Here is a 20,602-nt window from a genome sequence, read left to right on the forward strand (position 1 = left end):
GAAAGACAGCTAGAGATGAGGAAGAAATCGACGAAATCATCAGCAGCCGCGCTCCTAGGACCATCTCCTCTACCACCGCCGGACGCAGCGGCCACGATGAGTCCATCGCCGGCGGAGTCTCCGGCAGAGCTGTTCGATTTCGATCTCAATGCACTCGCAGGTATCGGCTCGTCGTTGAAGAACAAAAAATGCGTTTCTAGAGCATCAGGTTCGAAGCGAATTCAGCCTACTGGATTCTCTCCATCGCCGCCGCTTAAAAGTGTGAACACGATCGCTGATCTGAAGGATCTGGCGTCTTCTAATATGGAATCCATCAAGCAACATATGGAGAGATCGCATTCTGAAATTGCGAAGGATTTTGAGTCTTCAAAGTGTCGCCTGCACAAACGCTACAAGGTTTTTCTCTCTCTCGCCATTTTCTTAATTTTTTTTGGTAAACCGTGTAGATCGTGAATCCGTTTATGCCGTAAGTATTGATTTAATTACTATATCAGGACGCTCAGGGTTAATGTTAGCTAATTCGCGTATCATTGACGAAATGCAATGAGAACTCTGTTTTTTCCTTATTTCTGTAAACTCCACGAGCTCTGTGTGGAATAAGTGCTATGCATAATCTGTGTACATCATGTTTGTTTTATTCGTAGTTATGCATTATAATCAGTTCTCTTCATCTATGATTTAACATTTGCGATATGGTTCTCTACATCTGCTTATTACTCTAGAACAATATATGTAGTCAATTACGAAAGTAACCATTAGGAGTACTTGTTAAGACTTAAGAGTCATTTTCTCTGAATTTTCGTGCATGTTGCAATCTCTCTGCTGCTGGTAGTTTCAAATTGATACATGACCTTGCTGAGCTTAATGATGCAAAACTAGAATCTAAGTTGTGATCCAAATATGTCATAGTCATTATTGTATCAACGTTGCTTTTTCATTGTTATCAATTGCAAATATGTTGGAGAGTATATATTATAGCGCATATTACCTCATCTAAATACTAGAACAAACTTGGAGATCAAATATTCTCTTGACGATTTTATGAATATTGAGCTGCGATGAAAATGTTCACTGCATCATCTTTTTAGCTGACACTATCTCAAATACTGGACTCTTCTAAGAGCAATGGCCACCTTGTTTAGAACAGAACAATCTGAGATTCTTACTGTGCCTTATTTTGAAATTGTTGTTTAGTATTTTATAAATTACTTGAGTTAAATAAAGAACGATTTAGATGCTTCTAATCTCTGTTGATGACGTGAAGTTTCACCATTATCAGTTGAACTAGACGCGTTGTTTGTAGGTTTTGAGGTCCATTGTGTGCCTGGTATACATCTTCTCTTATGTGTACAGTGGTGCACTCTTAATTCCTAAATCTGTAGATCTTCGTGCACAATGTCATACAGCGCCTTCCATGTACATTATACTCTAACTGATCTTCTCTTATGTGTACAGTGTGCACTCTTAATTCCTAAATCTGTAGATCGTCGTGAACATTGTCATACAGCGCCTTCCATGTACATTATACTCTTACTGAATCTTCGCTTTTACATGTCCAGCGCTTTCCATGTGTCAAAAGCTCAGTTATCCAATTTGATGCATATTGTGCTTCAAGTATTAGACTCTGTCTGACATGTATTTGTATCTGCATATTTTTTGTTTGAACAGATCCAGACTCAAGAATGCCAGCGAATCATGGATGAGGCAGATAAAGAACATAAGAAGATGTTTGATCGAATCAATGAAGGTAGAGAAGCAATGAAGGTGGGAACCCCCTTTCTTGGAAAAAAGATGTACTCCTATGTTTCTTGACATCAATCTGTCTAATATGATATACATAATTTGTTTCAGGCTTCATATGCCGAGTTTATAGCAGAAGCACAGACCACTGCATCTCGTCGTAAGCTTGTTTCTTACTCTTTAACTATAGTTCAAAATAAATCATTATCTTCCTACTTAAATGCACCAAGATCTTTGTTCCCCTTTTTCATGGTGAATATATCCTACTATATCACAATATTCATTTAAGAAACATAACAATCTAGGCAGTCAATATTTTCCAGGTCTAGTAACACTGATACATATGTTCTTGCATGCACCAACGAAACATTTTTAGAACATGAAGAGCTATGAATTATACCACTCCATTTCTCACAGTATTTGTGTATATGTGAATGTTTCAGTATGTAAAACAACTATTCCCGAGCTAGCAAAAAGTACTGAGAAAAGCATTTCTTCACTCAAGAGCCGTTTTGGGATCTCATAAACTGCATCTTGACACCGTGACGGCTCCTAGGTAAGAGACTAGTTAATGACTTCAGTTTTTCGGTGGCAATTTGGCATAAGATCTTGTATCAAAATAGGAGCTGAGCTTTTAAGTTAGTCACAATTATATGGAATAAGTTTGTGCTAATTCTGTTGTGGCAGGATTTATATGCTTAGATTGATGGAAATGGCGCAAGTGAGGTTCCAGGGCAGCAACTTAGTGCATCTTCTTGCATCGGTGAGCAAGCTAAAACTATTGTTTTGTGACAATCAACGATCCCACTCCATACAAATAGCACTTTTGTAGAGATGAAGTTTTATAGTAGGACCTAATAATTGTGGCCCCTGGCTGTGGGATATGCCAGAATTTTCCTTCATCTATAAAACTTGAAAATGTTTCAGGGGTATTATAGTAATTAGTAGATACACAATACTCTATAATTGATAATGATCATTCAACTAATGCATTAACATGACATGAGGACTCCATGATGTCTCCATAAGTTTTTTCATTTATAATTAAAACATACAATCACAATTTACATCCACCTCCAATCGATTGCATCGATGAAGTTTGGTCACCCACCGACAATTTAGCATTGAAGTTTATCTTGAATTTGTCATTTTAGTAATTTAAATGATGTAAATTTTGGTATTTAATTGATGTCATATTTAGTTATTTATTTTAATTTTATACTAAGTATATAACAAAATAAGAAGTAAATATAATGTTGTATGACAATAAAGAAAATTAAATGATGATATGGTTTAAGGTTTGGGCCTTGGGGTGAGTATGCTTGTAGGAGTATAATACTAGCAATCTAGTTGCCAGAATATATGCTAGACAAATTCAAATTATATTAGTATTAAAAAAGATTTTCACTTATATTATACTATATAAAAAAAGATTTTGTCTTATAATTTTAAGGGAACAAATCAAGATTTGATTGCCGATGATCTCTCAAAATCATTTCTTCACTCCCGTTCCATTTAGCACACGAACAACCAGCATGACCATGTTAATTCCAATCAACTAGAAGAATCCACGTGGCATTCCCTCCAAACGAATTGGTGGCCGTGACAGGTGGGCCCGGCCCCGGTTTGTCCACCTCAATCTCCCCTTACTGCGAATGTCCATATAAAATTAAACACCATAGTGCCTGCAGCTGGGTACAGTTCGTCGGAGCTCGACGTACAACTCCTTGATGCGATTCGCGGTTCGTTAGATAACGATGGAACATGACGGCGTCACGTCTCCCACCTATAAATACCGCAATACAACGTCGGACATTGCTCTCTCTCTCTCTCTTTTTGTCTCAACTCCTCATTTTTTATTTCCATTTATGTATATCTATCGATCATTTTTGTTATATATAGACTTAAATTTTTTGTGCAAAGGGGTACTGCATTTACATACTGTTCAAATCTCTCCCTCTATGATTATCTATTTATTACTACTAATCAGTGTCAGGAAATTAACTTATTTCATTAACCTTTTTTCTGCATATAGAGGTTTTGAAGACTACGATTAACTCATGAGATCACACGTCCTTTTGTTGATTATATCGTTTGTGTTTGGAGGTAAGTCAGTGAGTAGTATGGTATAGTTCTCCTTCTGACTGAATAAATGGCATTCCACAATTTTCATTAATTATCAACATTGCTTTGATCATTTTTTTGCATTCATTTAATATATTTTGTCGTGTGACACCGAAATCATTGTTTGTGTAATACGAAATATTTTGTTAACTAAAATCATTGTTCAAACACAGATTCACAAGCTGAGAAAATGTGTGATTATTGTGTTGAATGATAGTATTAAAATTTATGGCCAAAAAATCTCGATTTCTATATTCCTTGATTGAAGCTGGCGCAGAGCAGACCACTTTGGAAATTTTACATTCAATTATTTGGGCTCACGCATTGATTGCAATTAATAGACCATATGTTACTGATCCTTTTGTATAAAGAAAGACGATTGTTCATGAATATTTTTCCATTCAAATTGATTCAAAATATCCCATTTTCACTGCAGGTAAAAGAGAAAACATCAACATAAAAAAGACAGGAAGTAACTAGTAAAAAAGAAGGGTAAGACGATGCTGACGTGTATAACTTGCTCAAAGCAGACAACGGAAGATGGCGGAGAGGAAGCCTCACGTGGGACTCCCAGCACCAAAGACGCCGTCAAAAGCCTAACTGCGCAGGTTCTATATATATGCTGTGTTTTATTTTTAATACGAAATGAGTAAATTACAAGATAAAAACATACTCAACTCAACTAATAGTGAAATGTTAGTCAAATTTTTGTCTAAAATAGATTTGGGCTAATTTTTGTGGACGAACTAAACTGAAATGATAAATGATAGACTATTTTTTAGGGACGAGATAATACTCACTCGATGAATTGTAACATGCAGTGTTGTGCAGAGTATAAAATATTGTGTGGTTTTGGGCCCATAAAAATTACTCCTTCATAATCCATTTTTCTGCGCCAGAGGTAGGAATAGAAATATAGAATATGATGACAGTAAGTATGGTGAAAAATGAGCTTTAAATAGAGATTTCATGAACACAAACATTTCCACCTCATTTATCATCAACCACAAACACCTTAATATTTTGCTTGTCTAGTCTTAGATATTTTTGTTATTTTCACCACTCCATTTTATCATAGCCGTATTCGAAAACGAGGGAGCCTAGTGGGTGAGACAGCAACTTAAATTGAAGGGGAGATGCATCTTCTAATGGGAACTAATATGAACTTTAGTTCCTTGGGTCCTCTCCTCTTAATTAAAATATTTAATGTGAGAATGAATTGTGTAAATGCAATTTATGTGATGGTCCCCACCCAACAATGCCAATAACTCTTATGATAACTGTAAACAATGTTTCTCTTCTTTTTATTAGGACATAGTTGCATTGCATTGGAATCATATCCTAGTCTTGATTGATACCTATTTTAAGACAAACTTTATGATGTGGATCACATGTAGTCTTGATCAGTTTTTTTGTCAAGATTTTGCTACTGTAAGAATATTTCCTCTAGCTGGAAGCATCTTGGACTAAGAATGTGTAAGAAGACAGTCATATTCCTAAGAAGTTAAGTAGTTGAAAAATGAAGTAGAATATTCCATTATTAAACCAATGAAATCAATACACTATAGTAGTACCATTTACCTTAGCTGCAGACTGCTGCTGATATATATATGCAGTTATCTTAACTGTAGTTCATATTAACTGGAGTAATTTATATAGTTTTAGTATTTTCTTCAAAATGAGAGGGTGTGATATGTCTGATATATTAGTTTCCAGAACTTTCATTTCAAAAAAACAACTCATGTACTATTATGCTTTAGGAAGCTGTCTGCAGATCCATAAAGTTCCCCCCCATTCAACTACGATAAATGTTACCTTGTGTTGGCAATATGAAGGCAAACTAGACGTTAACTTCACAACATTAGATGTGTTTTTCGATACAATGATTTTAATACTATTGATTGGTTTGTTCGAGGTCATGTGATGTGATTAATCCTCAAATACTTGGTGTTGTGAGCAGATTAAGGACATGACATTCAAGGTGTCTCGTAAAGGGAAGCCCGGTGAGGCAGAAGGGAGTTACAAGAAAGGCCAGAGATCATATCCCGATTTTGATACAATTTCAGATGCATATCCACTGCCACCAGGGAGCACAAGCTCCACTCCGGCTTGGGATTTCCCGTCCCAAGTGGTGCTGGAAGATGAAGAAGGGCCGAAACAATGGACTGCTCAAGTTGAGCCCGGAGTTCAGATCACCTTTGTCTCTCTCCCTCACGGAGGGAATGACCTTAAACGAATTCGTTTCAGGTACCTATTGTCAGAGTCACTATTACCTACTTTGCATTCAGACTATAAATTTATAGTTTATTATGTATTTGAAGCCGGGAGATGTTCAACAAGTGGCAAGCACAGAGATGGTGGAGTGAGAATTATGATAGGGTAGTAGAGCTATACAATGTGCAGAGATTCAATCAGCAGGATATAAACACTCCCAGGAGATCCGAGGATGGAGTAAGTGCCCTTTTATCCGCTATTCGATAGCTACACTTGCTGTTATACTCTAGCAGTTACTTTGGAATGCAGAGAGAGGAAGCATCGAGGATAACGGCCTCCTCCTCCTCCAGAGACATGTCTGTAAGCGACATTGAATCGGAATGGATAGAGGAAGACGAGCCTGGTGTTGAGATCACCATCAGGCAGCTTGGGGATGGCACTAGAGAGCTTCGTCGTGTCAGATTCAGGTCTCGATTTCTCCAACAATGCTCCTCACAATGCAGAGATGGTTTGCCTTTACATTGAGTTAACATCTTTTGTTGATATGTTGTAGCTGTGACAAATTTGGAGAGGTGCATGCCAAGCATTGGTGGGAAACCAACAGGGATAGGATACAAAGACAGTATCTTTCTTGATGCATTTCTGGATTTATTTTCACCAAAATGTTCGAGGCACATGCGAATGATAGAGGTAGAAGCACAAACGACTTCGCCATAGGTGGAGGTACAGACGCCTTTGCAAGTGACGTACAAGAGCTTACAGTCATATTTGCTAACTGATAAGAGTGGGTGAGGTGTGTCCTCATCTTGCTAGAGGTATGTTCTCGGGTGTCTTGTGAAGTCTGTCCTTCAAGAGTGTGTCTTGGGGTGTGTCCTCAAGTATTGTAGTGTGGTTTGTGTTGGTGTTGTGCACGTGTTTTTGGTGTTTCGAAAACCATTGTTGAGTACAATAAAATTTCTTTTCATGTGTTTATTTATAATCTGTCCTAGATTACTACTGATGCCCAACACTAACTTCTCAGCTGGATATGTTACACCATGTGTTTTCCCAAGGTTCGTTGTTGCAGGTTTAAAACACTTGATAAACAAAACATTTCTTTATTCACATTCATAAAAGATTGAAACAACAAATTGGAGAATGAAAAGCAGGCCTAGGGGACTTGGTAACTAATGGCCCGTACCCAAATAGCTCGAAAATCCAAGCAGTTAGGCCCAAACCCAAACGGGATAGTCCGATTGACATCCCTACGTAGGACCATACTATGTGAAAGATGTCAACGTGATCTCTTAACTTCCTTTTCATGCAATGTTATACATACCAAGTGATCTCAATGTTCTTTCAAGAAAAAATGGGTATTTATAATGGTCATGAGCTGAAACATTTTCTAAATTATACTAGTAATATTGTTGTGTTAAAAATATACTACTACTATTTAGCTTTTTTTCCTACATTATATTTACTCCTCTTGATGGTATCTAAGGAAGATATATTATGTTCAAATTCAAAATTTGAATTTTCCTTATCAACAAAATATATAGTTATCTTTTGCATAAATTTTAAACTTCCATTAGTTAAAATTTTTCTTTTATGGATTTTAAAATGCGCAGAATATTGGACTATAATCAGAAGTGAACACCATGCCAAATATTTATCTCTTAACTAATGAAGATTTGGTACAACGCTTAGAACTGAAGAAGTTGTAGTTTAAGAAGATAAATAACTAATTAGCCCTGCCTTTAGTAGAGGATGTTTCAATTAGTAGCTGATGTCGACTTGCGTGAGATGAATCTCCTGCGGCAGAAGATGATATTTGAGATTGAGGTTTCCGAAGATCTTCTTCAGCTCGAGGAACAGCTCCGTTATCCTGATGTTCCGGTCCCCGTAGTTCTGATGGTTGATGGTGTGCTGCACGCATAAGGCCATCTTCAGCTTGTCCAGATTTTCGATCTCCTTCACTATGATCGAATGCTTCGGGTTCCAGTAATTTGGCTTGCTCTCAATGTACCTGCAGAGTCATCGAAAGCGGCCTCATTGTCGTACTCTTGAGAAAAACATATTAGTATGACGGTTGAGATTCTTACGTTTGTATTGCTTTCTTCAGTGTTATTATCGTGTCCATTGGTGTGGAGACGTCGATGGTGAAGTTGATGGCGTCGCTCATCTCCGGGCTTCTGTAGAAGTTGCTGATCGGTTTGGTGATGAGGACTGAGTTCGGATAGTAGATTTTCTCGTTGTCGTAGCGAAGGAACACTGTTGTTAGTATGTTCATCTCTTCAACTATCAGCTGCATAAACATACATAGTTATACACGCGTTGGGAGTGGTTCAGTTGAGAACTATCTTAAAATGAGAACTTATAATGGGCAGCACAAAACATATCAGTTGGTCAACTGATATGTTTTGTGCTGCCAACAAAATATATTTTGTGCTGCTGACAAGTTCTCATTTTAAGATAGTTCTCAACTGAATCACTCGCTACACACATTAACTCATCATTGATATTGGGATGTGTTTTGGTGCGTTACCTGGACACCATCAATGACACATCGGTCACCTATGTCGAAGGGGTGCATCACAAACACGAAGACAATGGACTCGAAGACGGTCTTGCACATGTTCTGGAACGTGAAGCCCACGAGGAGGAGCTGCGTTATGATGAACGCTATCACCTTGGTCGAAGCCAGCCCCATCACTAGGACTGTTATGACTACTATGATCATGCTGACAATGGCACTGGCTATTTTGTGAAGCTGCTGGACTGCTGTTTTCGTGTCGTTTAAGGAATGTGCTAGAGACTTCCGTTCATAGTAAGCCCGGACCTATCAATGACAGCACCAATGAATCTAACTGGTGAAAACAAGAATTCGAACTTCTAGAAGCGTAGAGAGGGCTTACCACCCAGTTTCTGAAGGCGGGTTTGGAGATCTTGCCGGTTTCAACCGCGCCTTCGAAGAGGGGGAATATGGTATGAATCTCAACTTGCTTCAAGAATCTCATCAGATCATCCTCCTCAATGTACCTACATAGAACAAGTATAAAAAATTCCATCACTTCATTAATCGTTAGTACAATGTTCATATACTGTTTAATTAGTTCTACATAACCATAATTTTTGTATTGTTTCACTATTAATCTGAGACTTCAAATTCATTCAGGTTTGTAACATATAGACCAATCAAATATAAATTGGCCATCATAATGAATGATTAATTATATGTTTTGCAATTAAAAAACCCTAAGGTTGAATGCATTTTGTGTTGTGTTAGTGTACTTATTATCAGCTCATTTTTTATTATAGTACTCATAGAGATACTACTATATAACATCATTACTCAAACATACATATACATACATATGTATAGAAGATGGGTTCATTTCAGGACTTTTAATTCTTAAAGTCAGACCACATAACCATATCAATTCACAAATACTTTTAGTATCAACATATCAATTGAGAACTCAATATCAGTTCGTAAGTTCATGAATATGAGTTCATGATTTAATTAAGCTCAATATCAAAGAACCAATATTAATGTAGTAGTGAACTAATATGACTATAAATGGAGGTGCAAAATTGGAGACAGTAGGAATATATAGTACTAGATGACTAATATGAGTGCTGACAAAAATTTAGTGGGAGGGCCATGTATCGAGTGAGGATGTGTGATGTTTCATGACTATATAGGTTAGTGGTGAACTTACATGAGTTTGGTGAAATGTTATAACGTACAACAAGACATGAAAATTGGGACCAAAGTGTAAAAATAAAAGTGATGGGCTTCTATAGTGGAAAACAAAACGTGACAATATGATATAATGAATTTCTTGAAATTAATGTGTAACATCTCTCAGGTAGTGCTATCCTGGATTTCTCAGCTTCTTCTGTCAATCACTTTCTCTCTATATTTTCACATATGTGTTTAAACGGAATAATAAAGACAAGCATGCTTGTATATCTTGGATAATAAATTAGAGGCTGTCACGTTGAAGGAATTTTGGGTGCGCATTCTTAAAAGTAATGAAGCAACATATTTCAATAGTCACAATCAACACCCACAATTAGTTTGTACGGTCAAGTGGATTCACAGTATCACTATTGCAAAATTATAGTCTATGATTCCCGTGCCTCTAAATCGATTAATATTGCTGAAATATTGGAAAAAAGTGCATATGACAGCTCACAACCACAAACTATTGTCTCCTCCCCTAGTCAACATATTTAATTAGTGATGCATGGGATTCATTAAAAAAGTCAAACAATTTTTTAAATTAAATTGGTCAAATGAAACTTCTAATAGAGTCCGTAGCAAGTATTTTTTTTATAAAGTAATCAATATCCAAGCTTATAAAGTGCGAAACTAGATGAGAATAGTTTGAGAAGACATGTTACACATCAAACATCTCTTAGGATGCCTTCAATTTGATTGTAAAATTCTCATGAGCATTTTTTTTTTCTATCACACGTTCCAGAGAAGAAAAAATGAAAATATATTATCACATCAATATCCTATAATAATATGCTAGTACTATATTATCATAATTTGTAGATTTTTTCTATCACAACACCTTCCAGAGAAAAGAAAAAATGAAAATATATTATCACATCAATAACCTATAATAATATGCTAGTAATACTATATTATCATAATTTGAAGTGAAAATAAGGAAAAAGGAATCTGTCCAAGAAAAATTACTATTTCAGGGTTCTTAAAATAATATATATACTCCCTCCATCTCAGATAATTTTTTCCATTTTTCCATTCGAATCCGTCCCATATAATTTGTCTCATTTCACTTTTTTACCATTTTTTTATAGTGAATCACATATTCCACTAACTTATTTCTACTCACATTTTATAAAACTACTACTTCACTAACTTTTCAATTCACTTTTCTTAAAAATAGGACCCACATTTCACTAATTTTTTTAACTCACTTTTCATTATCTTTCTTAAAATCTGTATCCGCTGAAAGTGAGACAAATTATTTAAAACCGATGGAGTACTAGGTACTACTCAATAAGCAGTCATAAGAGGTGATGAAATGGAAATAAAATGGATTCCACTTCAATAAAACTGCTTCCACTTGTTAAGACAAATACATCATTATATATCTATCAAATCTTGCATCATGCATGCGTACAACTATTGATAATTACCTTAGAATTTAGATATAGTATAAAAATTGTGTATACTTATTTATATTAAATTCGGTTATAATTAGTTACAAGTAGCTAGTCCGATAAAGAATTGGTATAATAAGACACAATTATTAGGTTTTGGAAAAAGATATGGAGCATGTCCTCACGTTCAATTAGCCCTAATATTACTAGTTTAATACTCACTCGGTCCACAAGAAAATGCATTCTTTTCTTTTTAGCCCGTCTCATAAGAATATGCATTTTTTAATTTTGAAAATTCTCTCTCTAGTGAGGTGAGACTCATTTCCCACTAACAATACTTTAATTACTTTTTCTCTCTATATCTCTCTTATTTCATTAATTTTGCATTAAAACCCTTGCCGAACCCAAAGTGCATATTCTTTGAGGACGGAGGGAGGTATGACTTTGACTCTTGAAAATCCTAAAATAACAAATTAGGACGTTATTTCGTGGACGGATAAAATAATTACTTACTTGGCCCTAGGTTTAGCAACATGCTTGAAGATCCTCTTAGCAGAAGCCATCGCCTCCCATTCACTCGTGATCTCCGACTCCGTCCCTCCGAACTGATCCACCGTCTTCGAGATAGTCGACAGCCCGAAAAACCTCACGTAGTTCACCAGCCTCTTCACGCTCCACGCCGTCGCCGTGTTCTGCATGCTCAGCTTCCTCAGCTTCTCCATGTCGATCTTCCTCGTCCCGTGCCTCCTCGACAAAACCCTCCCCACGCTCCTCTCCCGCGCCACCGCCACCGCCACCGCCGCCTCGTCCATGGGCGGCCCCGAGAGCGTGTCCAGCACGTAGTGCTGGAACACGCTCTCCTTCATCCGGTCAAAGTAGGTGGCCACGTGGAAGGAGGAGGCCAGCACTTTGACCAGGATGATTTTGACCAGCCAGACGGTCGCGGCGATGAGGATGGCCACGAGCGCCTGGAAGAGCTTTTTAAGGAGCTTGTTGTTCTTGTGGATCCTGGCGTTGAAGATGAAGGTCCACGAGAGCAAGACGAGGCCGAGCCACACGCAATTCTGGATCGATTTTCGCAGGCCGTAGACGAAGTAGAGCACCTTCTCCCGCAGCATGAAGTTGCGCTCGACGAGGAAGACGGCGACGCGGATGATCCAGCCGGAGACGAGGCGGCCGCTGAAGGTGACCAGGATCATGAGGCACCACCGCCACAGCTCGAGGCCGCACGTGCGTTTTTCCTTGAGGGATGAGATGGTTAAGGAGAGGACGAGGCACGTGGTGATGAGGATCAACAGGATCCACTCCATTAGGATTCTCCACCGGATCTTGATGAGTGAATTCTTCTTCTTGTTTCGCCTGCTCCTTGAAGGGAGTGCCACGTTGTCGCGATCCTCTTCTTCGTCGTCGCCGTCTGAGGTGAGGAAGGAGTCGCTGTCGTCGGAGTTGGGGGTTTCGTTGAGGGTTTCGAGGCGGGAGAATTCGTTGAAGCGGGATTTGGGCTTGGAGAAGCTTAAACGACGTAGTTTGGTGGCGTCGGAGGAGTGGGACTTGTGGTTTTGATCGTCCCCTAAGTGAATGACATGATGATCGGAAGATGGTGTGTTGTCATCCATTGTTTATTGCTCTAATTTGTTTGTGTGTGTAGTATAGTATGATCATGCTTTATATATAGGGAAAGTTATCTACAATGTGGAGTACATCTTCAATTATCATCACGTGTCCTAAATTGTTTTATACTCCCTCTATCCCACAAGATTATTATGCACTCTTTCCCTTTTAATCCGTCGTCCCATGAGAGTATGTTCTTTTTAATTTTGAAATTTTTTTTCTCTCTAATAAGGTTACTAATTCTATACTAACAATACTTTAATTATTTTTTATTTTTACATTTCTCTTACTTTACCATTTGTGTACTAAAATCCATGTCAAACCAAAAGAGTACATACTCTTATGGATTAGATGGAATAGTAAATAATGGAAAATTACTATAAAAATCATGATACTTGGTAAAATCCTGGTAAGTCTACAACTTTGGAAAATACTAGTCAAAAGTATTACTCTATCTATCTCCTAATATATGTGTTCCAATTTGACTCGTCATGAGTTTTAAGAAATGTGAAAAAGAATGGGTGGAAAAAGTTAGGGGAGAGTGTGGATTATAGTTTTATATATTAGTAGTTACTTATAATAAATGTGAGTAAAACTAAATTAGTACTCCATCCGTTCCAAGGAAGATGACCCCTTTCTTGGGCGATACGAGATTTTATGTAAATTTATTTTGTGTGTTAAGATGAGAGAGTAAAGTAAGAGAAAGAGAATAAAGTAGAGATAAAGTTGTTTCATTTTAAGTAATGAATCATCTTAATTGGGAAAAACTAAAAAGGAAAGTGAGTCATCTTCAATGAGACGGAGAGAGTATAATATAAGATTCACTGTCAAAAACAGTAAAAATAAAGTGAGATAATTAATAAGGGATAAAATAAAATGAAAAACTGAGACAAATAACGAGAGATAGAGAGATGAGAAGAGTATTAAATTGGACATTTTTCTCAATTCTCATCTTTTAATTGATGGAAAGTGCGTATAACAAGAAAAGCCGAAATCCATGTTTTTTTTAAAGTTTAGATATCACTCATAAAAATAAATTGATTTTTGGTATAAAAAAATGTTAAAATTATAATACTAACCGCTTATTTTTAAAAGTTACATAATTGATTGAAATTTGTCCAACTTCATGGTTTTTGTGCAATTTGCCCTTCAAATAGTATCCAAATTTTTTATTTTGTATTTTAATACTTTATCTCTCTTAAATGTTGAAAAATTAAATCGTTAGTTTTTGCTGAATATATCTATTTTAACTAAATAAAATGAACAAAATATTTATTGAGTTTTTCTTTATTATAAGAAAAGGATAAATGTGGATATTTTTTGGATGCTTAATTATAGTGAACTGATTTTATGAAGTCAGCACAAAGTCACAAATAAACAGCCAAGTAAGGAAAAAGTAAAGTTTCATCGACTTGAATTTTTAGGTATTACTATTTGGATTTTATGTGATATTTTAGAATGCATGCAATATTTTGGTAGTTTAGATATTTTTCCCAATAAATATATAGGAATATGAGGATGCTCCGCATACTCTAATTAATCCTTCTTCTATTATTTTGTCCAAATTCCAGAAAAAGAAAAAAGAAGTCGAATCTTTCAAAGTTTTAACTAAAGTAATGAAACCAATCTCTCAAAGTTTGCATTTAATTTCTCGTATTTGCACTTTCTGAATCTATAATGAAATTTAACTAATTTTCCCACATCTTTCTTCGTATATATATATGGCTAATTGGTAGCAGTCACCGTAGCCACACTAAATAGCTAGGAGACTGAATGTACCAAAAATAAAATAAAAACTATATATTTAGCAGTCAGACATGGAAAAAATGAAGGAAAATTAAAAAAAAATACTAACTAAAATAGTAAGAGAAAAGAAGAATTTTTTTAAAATCCACAAGAATCTGCTCACGAAGAAATAAAAAATAAAATATAAGATCTATTAAAAAGAAAACAGATTGAGAGGACACTACAATACAAATATTGTTTGTGCAACAATGTGATTCAATTCATATGAGGTAATACTAGAATACAACTTAAAACTTAAAGGCTAAACTGTCGGAAATATCATAAAGTTTGGCCAATTTATTATCAATCTCACAACTTTAAAATATAGCTAATTAGGAGTATATCATAATGTTGACATTTTTCTTAATTATCCATTGACTTGAATTATGAGAAATTGGGTATGATTTGAAGGCCAAAATACATTAGTCTAATTTATATTTTTCAGACTTAAATCTATGATTTTGGTGAGTGGTGTACAAATATGCTTAAGTCATAGATTTTGGCTTACACGTCATACATAATTTTTAAAAAATCTAAATCAATGAGAAAATTAAGAACAATGTCAAAACTATACTATAATTAAAAGTTATAGAATTAGAGCAGAATTTGATCACATTTTGTGATTTTCTTTCAGAAGTTTGCCTTACTTTAAAATGGCAAATAGTTTTGTCTCTAAAAAGAGAAAGGTGAATTATATAATTGGAATGGACAAAATCATTTGAGTTGTATACCAATTACCAACACATAAGAGATACATTGACGTATCCAAATCCAATGTATCGGTTGCGCGTTTTGCTAAATTTTGGTTTGGAAACAGAGATTTATGGGAAAGTAGTTCAACTTTAATTCCTTATTTAAAGCGCTCAGAATTTTTCATTCACGGAACCAAGCTTACCTAAATACTTTATTCTCCACATGTTATTCTTTTTGCAAAAAGATACTACAATTTAATTCATTCATTAAATGTTACTCACAATAAGTTCAGATATTAATGCATGAACCAAAAAAATATTAACATCATTCCGTGGGGAAATTAGGCTCCATTTGTATAAGTTGCAACTTGCAATGGGGCAAATAAGTTCACATTCTAGAATATTTCAATCATTTGATAAATGTCTCTTTTTATAAGGACCACTTCTCATGTTCACTAGTACTAGTGTTAAAATTACCACACAAGCATAATTCGTAAGTAATACTCCTATCCTAAATTGTTAGCTATCAAAAACTTTACTTGGAGGAGGCAGCCTAACTGTGTATGAGACTCTTTTATGTCTCATGTTAATCGATTCGTATTAGTTAGATTAAATGAGTTTTTTTTTTTTTTACTTCAATTAATTCATTAAATACAATTTTATTAAATCATACATGCTGAAAAGCATAGACTAGATTAACTTGGGACGAATGAATTTGGTGGTTTTGTAGTGTCATATAACAAGGATTTGATTCCAATAACACCTTTTAGATTACCACGTTTACATGATTTCCATGTAGTATTGCTTATTTTTTTGATAACTGATTTTTGAAATAAAATTGAATAGATATTAGATACTTCCTCAGTCCTATATTACTCGCACTTTTCATTTTAGATCATTGATTTTTTAGTATAATTAAATTAGTATTTTAAATATAATAAAAAATTAGTTAATAATAAAATACTTAATTAACTCTAATATATTAATTATATATCATAATTCTTACTTAAAATATAAATAGGTAAACGGTATGGACCACCACTTAATACTCATAATCGACACAAACAATAGATACTCCCAAATAACGATTAAATTAAATATTGGAAACTAGATGGAAATAAGGCTTGGTTATTAGAAACACTAGAATTAAAGAGTTTCCAAATACTCATTAAGATACTAAAAAAAAGTTTGTCTACCGATTCCCACTTCCAACACCCTCAACACATTTCCCAGCTTCAAAGGGGTGTAGAAATAGATGCAAGGAGAGGAAGAATAAGAGATACAATCCACCTTGTAAAAGAATATACGTATATATTAAAAAAAAACTAAAATATTAGAACTTGTTATTGAATGAGCTAGTTCTCCTCCTCCTTGGGTTGAAAGTTATGATCAAAATGGCAGTGTAGAACTCGTCTTTGTGTGGATAAATATAATGCCCCCAATCTCTGTATGTAAATATGCTTCCTTTGATCCCAAAATATCACCTTGAGCTCTGCTTAGATGAATACCACAGCTTCTTCTGGCAAATCAAGATCTTCTCCTGTTCCGATCCGTATTCCGTTTCCTCCTTCCGACAACCCCATTTCATCCCTTTAGCCAGTGTTTCCACAGCATCCACGAAGTAGCTCGATTCCCGGATGATAGCATACCCGTTGGGACGCAGAATCCGGTCCATCTCAAGCAGAACATACTTCATCTCACACCTATATAGAAGCAACAAGTTTAACACTAATGTAACTCAAAAAAATGATGAAATTCACCCCGGATTCGACTTTGCATACCTATGGCTCTCAGCAGTGAAAAGGCCATCGAGGTGAAGAAGATCGTACGTACGAGGATAAGTCGAGAAAGCTTCACACCTAAGAAAAGGGCAGATCATCATTATACATGGTTAAAAGATGAGTATTATGATTGTAGAATGTGAATGGTATCTTTACCAGTCGTGATAAGTTCCGATCAGTCCTCTGTCGTAGACGACGCCAAGTGTGTTGGAAGAGTAGGAGGAGACGGTATTCATCACCCACAATGGAGCATCGATCAAGGCAGCAGCGAAGCCTCCATAAAGAGTGTTCATGTCCATGACATTTCTGATCTTATCAGTTCCTATTGCAGGGACCAACTTCTTGTAGTGCTTTGCCCTCGTCTTCCATTTGCTGTCGTCGTGCTTGAAGGCGCCATCGCTGCCACCACGGACATCAGAGACACGCTCGGGGGCAGTGTGCAACCGCTCGGGCCATTTGGCAAGGGAATTCAGTGCTATCTTCTTGTACTTCTGGTCAGGAACAACGACACAGGGCCGGATGGGAGTGTACCAAGCCGAGTCCGGTTCAGTACCGTCGTCACACTTGGGGGGGTATGTATCCGGGGTTTCGAGCTTCTTGTAGCAGCTACTGTCTGATAACTTCTGCCAGACAGCAATGTCATCTTTTTTGTTGTACAATTTGAAGCACATTGATGTTAGCAGCTCTTGCAACTTCTCGTAATTTGTTTTCTGGTCTTCGATAGTGGTATTCCATCCTCTCCAGTGGTTCTCGTAGTTTACTGGTGGGCCGGAAAGCACCCAGAAACCACCAGGCCGGAGGATACGGTGCACCTCCAAGAGGTAGATTCCACCTAAGAATGATAGTAGGTGCAGTGTTCACTCACTATGTTCAGCTAAACAACAGAAAAATGGATGCATTTAAAGGATGGGGCAATGGAAAACGAAGGAAATGGTGAATTACCAAATTCAGTCCATGGAATGAGGCACCGAGAGCAGTGTGCCATGTCAAAAGAGCTTGAGGGGAAGGGAAGTCTCTGTGTTGATATGATGCCCAGCACTGCAGGAATTCCACGTTCGAGAGCAAACTGAACTTGGGCTTCGTGGTTATCTCTAGGGGCCAGAGAAACTGTGAGAATACCTCGGTCTAGTAAATCACCACCCCAGCTAGCCACCTAACCGAATCAAGCAAGAATAGTTAGACAATTTCTCAAGCACAAATCATCCACATTTCCTGATCTTGCTGGTGTGATTGCTATAATGGGGAACACTAACTGAATGAAACAGAAAGACTTGCATCTTGTTACATTTATGAATGACACGAAAAGACTTTATGAAGATCAATTTGTTGATTCTGAAAGGCAGAATTGAGATATAATTACAACAATCTTAAGCAACTAACTAAGCAAGAAGATTGATAAACCAGACACGCTACATACTATGGCATGGATGCTTTTGAAGCATATAAAGTCGAACTCACCCCACATCCGGTATCAATGGCTGTCCGAACCGTCCCATCTTTCATTCCTGGGATCAAGTCCTGCATCTTATCAACATATTCACTGACACCGTTGGGGAACATAGTGCCACCGCCAGGAAAGAGGAACTTCTCCCCTTCCTTCTTCAACCAATGCTGGTTCGACTTTTGTTTGTTGATCCAGTCATATGGCACATTCCTGAGACGATCCAAATATCAAACGTATCAAGTTTCCTACAGATACAACATCATAAACAGCTCTGAAAACAAAATTTTGTTGCTAAATAATACCTGTACCAACATTCGTCCTTGCTCTTCGGCCATCTAATAGGCAACTTATAACCATCCGGAGGCGGGACTAAGCACTCCTTCTTCTCAAACACAGGAGGGCAATGTCGCTCCATGAATGTAAGCCGATGGAGGCTGAACTTCTTCCACCTCTGCAAAAAAAACCTTCACAATTTCACAATGGCATTCCCAATTATGAATTATCAAAATCTCACAAAATAGAAAATGAAAATCACCCTAGGATCCGTGCAAGGGGTGTAATCTTGGAAATCAGCAGGGCATTCGTCGAACTTCACAGCTTTGATTTGCAATGCCCCTGCAGCTGGAATCACAGGCTTTTCCTTCGGATTCTCGGCCGCCTTAGCAACCTCGTTAGTTGCATACTTGTCCTTCTCCGAACAGAATATCCCACCCAAGTAGAATGAAAATCCACACAGCACCACAAACATTATTGCCATGGGAACTTTCCTAGAAACCTTATCATGCTGATGAATCGGCTTCCCATCCTTGTGCTTCATTACCTCGAGAATTTTCTACACACTGCATGAGTAAACGAAATCAATGATCTGAGAAATCAAAATCAGCATCATCACTGAATCCTCTGAATCATAATATATGCAAAAAGATGACATTATTATGATAAAACTAATAAGCAACACCTCATCTATGCTATGGATCTTTAACATGTAATACCTTCTCAAACAAAATCCAATGTCAGAGAGAAACAAGAAAATTTTTGCTGATCCAACAATGGTCAAAGAGAAGCCATTAGTTTATGAACTGACTTTAAGCCATGAATAAAAAAACAAGAATATTTGAAAGCAATGGAGACGCTTTAGACTTTTATGTGCATGATTTTCTACTTTGCACATGATATTGGGCCCAAAAGCTTTATGAATTCAGCCAACTTAACAAGGGACCCCTCCACCACTAATTCAGAAAAGGAACAAAATCCATCAATCTCACCTAACTGTGTGAACATGAACATACAAAATCAAAGGAGAGAAAGTGAGTGATGAAAAGAAGTAGAAACAGCTAAAGTTGAGTTTTTCTGTTGTCAAGGATCACTCTCAGCCAACCAAAAGCAGAACTAAGTGACAAAAACAAACCCGATTGAGAAGGGCGAATTAGTTAATCACACCCTACTGATAACGGAAATCCCCTAAAAAGATTCAATCTTTACATATAATTAACAAATCTTTCACTTCAGATTCACCAAAAAGTGCAGTGCCCACCTCAGATCTGGTGGTGCAATGTAGGCTAGTATTTTCCCAAATCAACAAAAATACAGAAAGGAATTGCGAAAAAAAGTTTGCTCAATTGAGAAAAGGGAGGTGTCTAAATAGGTAGTGAGAGAGAGGGAGAGAGCAGTGAAGTGAAGAGGATGAGGTATGGATGTGGGCTCACAGCATCACAACAAAACAGTTAATAAGATGCATGTGAACATTACATTCTCTGTATCTAGCTTGGAAAGTGTTTCTAGTTTCTACCAATGTCTTTCTCCGTCGTCGCCTTGATGATTTTCTTGCCGTAATTTTATCCGGGAAAATAATTTAAAGCTTTGCTGCTGATTTTGGGTGGAATTTTCGTATTTACTGTTAGTGAGGGTGAAATTGGTCCAGTGAGAGGATTCCACGTGGCGTAAGCGTTGAAATAGAACTGTTCAAATGGATTGGGATTGCGCCGTCGGTAGGCTTTTTTGCTGAAATATACGTATATTGGATGGGACCCGCCACATATCCCATTTATTAGCCGATCAGTTAAATCGTTGCGCATTTCTGCGTCAAATTT

General features: G+C 36.8%; 4 protein-coding genes across 6 annotated transcripts; 2 read left to right on the forward strand and 2 right to left on the reverse strand.

Moving 5' to 3' along the window:
- LOC125211142 lies at positions 1–2,661 on the forward strand. The gene is made up of 5 exons (XM_048110846.1): positions 1–396; positions 1,669–1,764; positions 1,852–1,900; positions 2,184–2,296; positions 2,428–2,661. The coding sequence occupies exons 1-4, from the start codon at positions 16–18 to the stop codon at positions 2,264–2,266; spliced, it is 609 nt and encodes a 202-aa protein (XP_047966803.1). The 5' UTR covers positions 1–15; the 3' UTR covers positions 2,267–2,296; positions 2,428–2,661.
- A 765-nt stretch (positions 2,662–3,426) lies between these two features.
- Positions 3,427–7,036, forward strand: LOC125216973 (protein Brevis radix-like 1). Its single transcript, XM_048118775.1, has 7 exons — positions 3,427–3,547; positions 3,776–3,846; positions 4,301–4,472; positions 5,825–6,111; positions 6,186–6,315; positions 6,388–6,545; positions 6,632–7,036. The coding sequence occupies exons 3-7, from the start codon at positions 4,365–4,367 to the stop codon at positions 6,711–6,713; spliced, it is 765 nt and encodes a 254-aa protein (XP_047974732.1). The 5' UTR covers positions 3,427–3,547; positions 3,776–3,846; positions 4,301–4,364; the 3' UTR covers positions 6,714–7,036.
- A 671-nt stretch (positions 7,037–7,707) lies between these two features.
- LOC125216135 (mechanosensitive ion channel protein 10-like) lies at positions 7,708–12,826 on the reverse strand. Its single transcript, XM_048117769.1, has 5 exons — positions 11,713–12,826; positions 8,973–9,096; positions 8,603–8,896; positions 8,160–8,362; positions 7,708–8,083 (listed from the first exon to the last, which is right to left on the reverse strand). The coding sequence occupies exons 1-5, from the start codon at positions 12,813–12,815 to the stop codon at positions 7,834–7,836; spliced, it is 1,974 nt and encodes a 657-aa protein (XP_047973726.1). The 5' UTR covers positions 12,816–12,826; the 3' UTR covers positions 7,708–7,833.
- Positions 12,827–16,433: 3,607 nt separating this feature from the next.
- On the reverse strand, positions 16,434–20,340 carry LOC125216263 (probable methyltransferase PMT21). 3 transcript variants are annotated; one of them, XM_048117932.1, is made up of 8 exons: positions 20,262–20,340; positions 19,048–19,351; positions 18,815–18,963; positions 18,527–18,722; positions 18,011–18,221; positions 17,225–17,900; positions 17,069–17,146; positions 16,434–16,990 (listed from the first exon to the last, which is right to left on the reverse strand). In XM_048117932.1, exons 2-8 carry the CDS (start codon positions 19,327–19,329, stop codon positions 16,768–16,770), a joined length of 1,815 nt encoding a protein of 604 aa, XP_047973889.1. In that variant the 5' UTR covers positions 19,330–19,351; positions 20,262–20,340; the 3' UTR covers positions 16,434–16,767. The 3 variants fall into 3 exon arrangements, with proteins under 3 accessions (XP_047973889.1, XP_047973888.1, XP_047973887.1); XM_048117931.1 differs by lacking the exon at positions 20,262–20,340 and adding an exon at positions 20,047–20,201; XM_048117930.1 differs by lacking the exon at positions 20,262–20,340 and adding an exon at positions 19,505–19,642.
- Between the last annotated feature and the right edge of the window lie 262 nt (positions 20,341–20,602).

This window comes from Salvia hispanica, chromosome 3 (genome assembly GCF_023119035.1).
Source record: "Salvia hispanica cultivar TCC Black 2014 chromosome 3, UniMelb_Shisp_WGS_1.0, whole genome shotgun sequence".
Lineage (NCBI taxonomy): Eukaryota > Viridiplantae > Streptophyta > Magnoliopsida > Lamiales > Lamiaceae > Salvia > Salvia hispanica.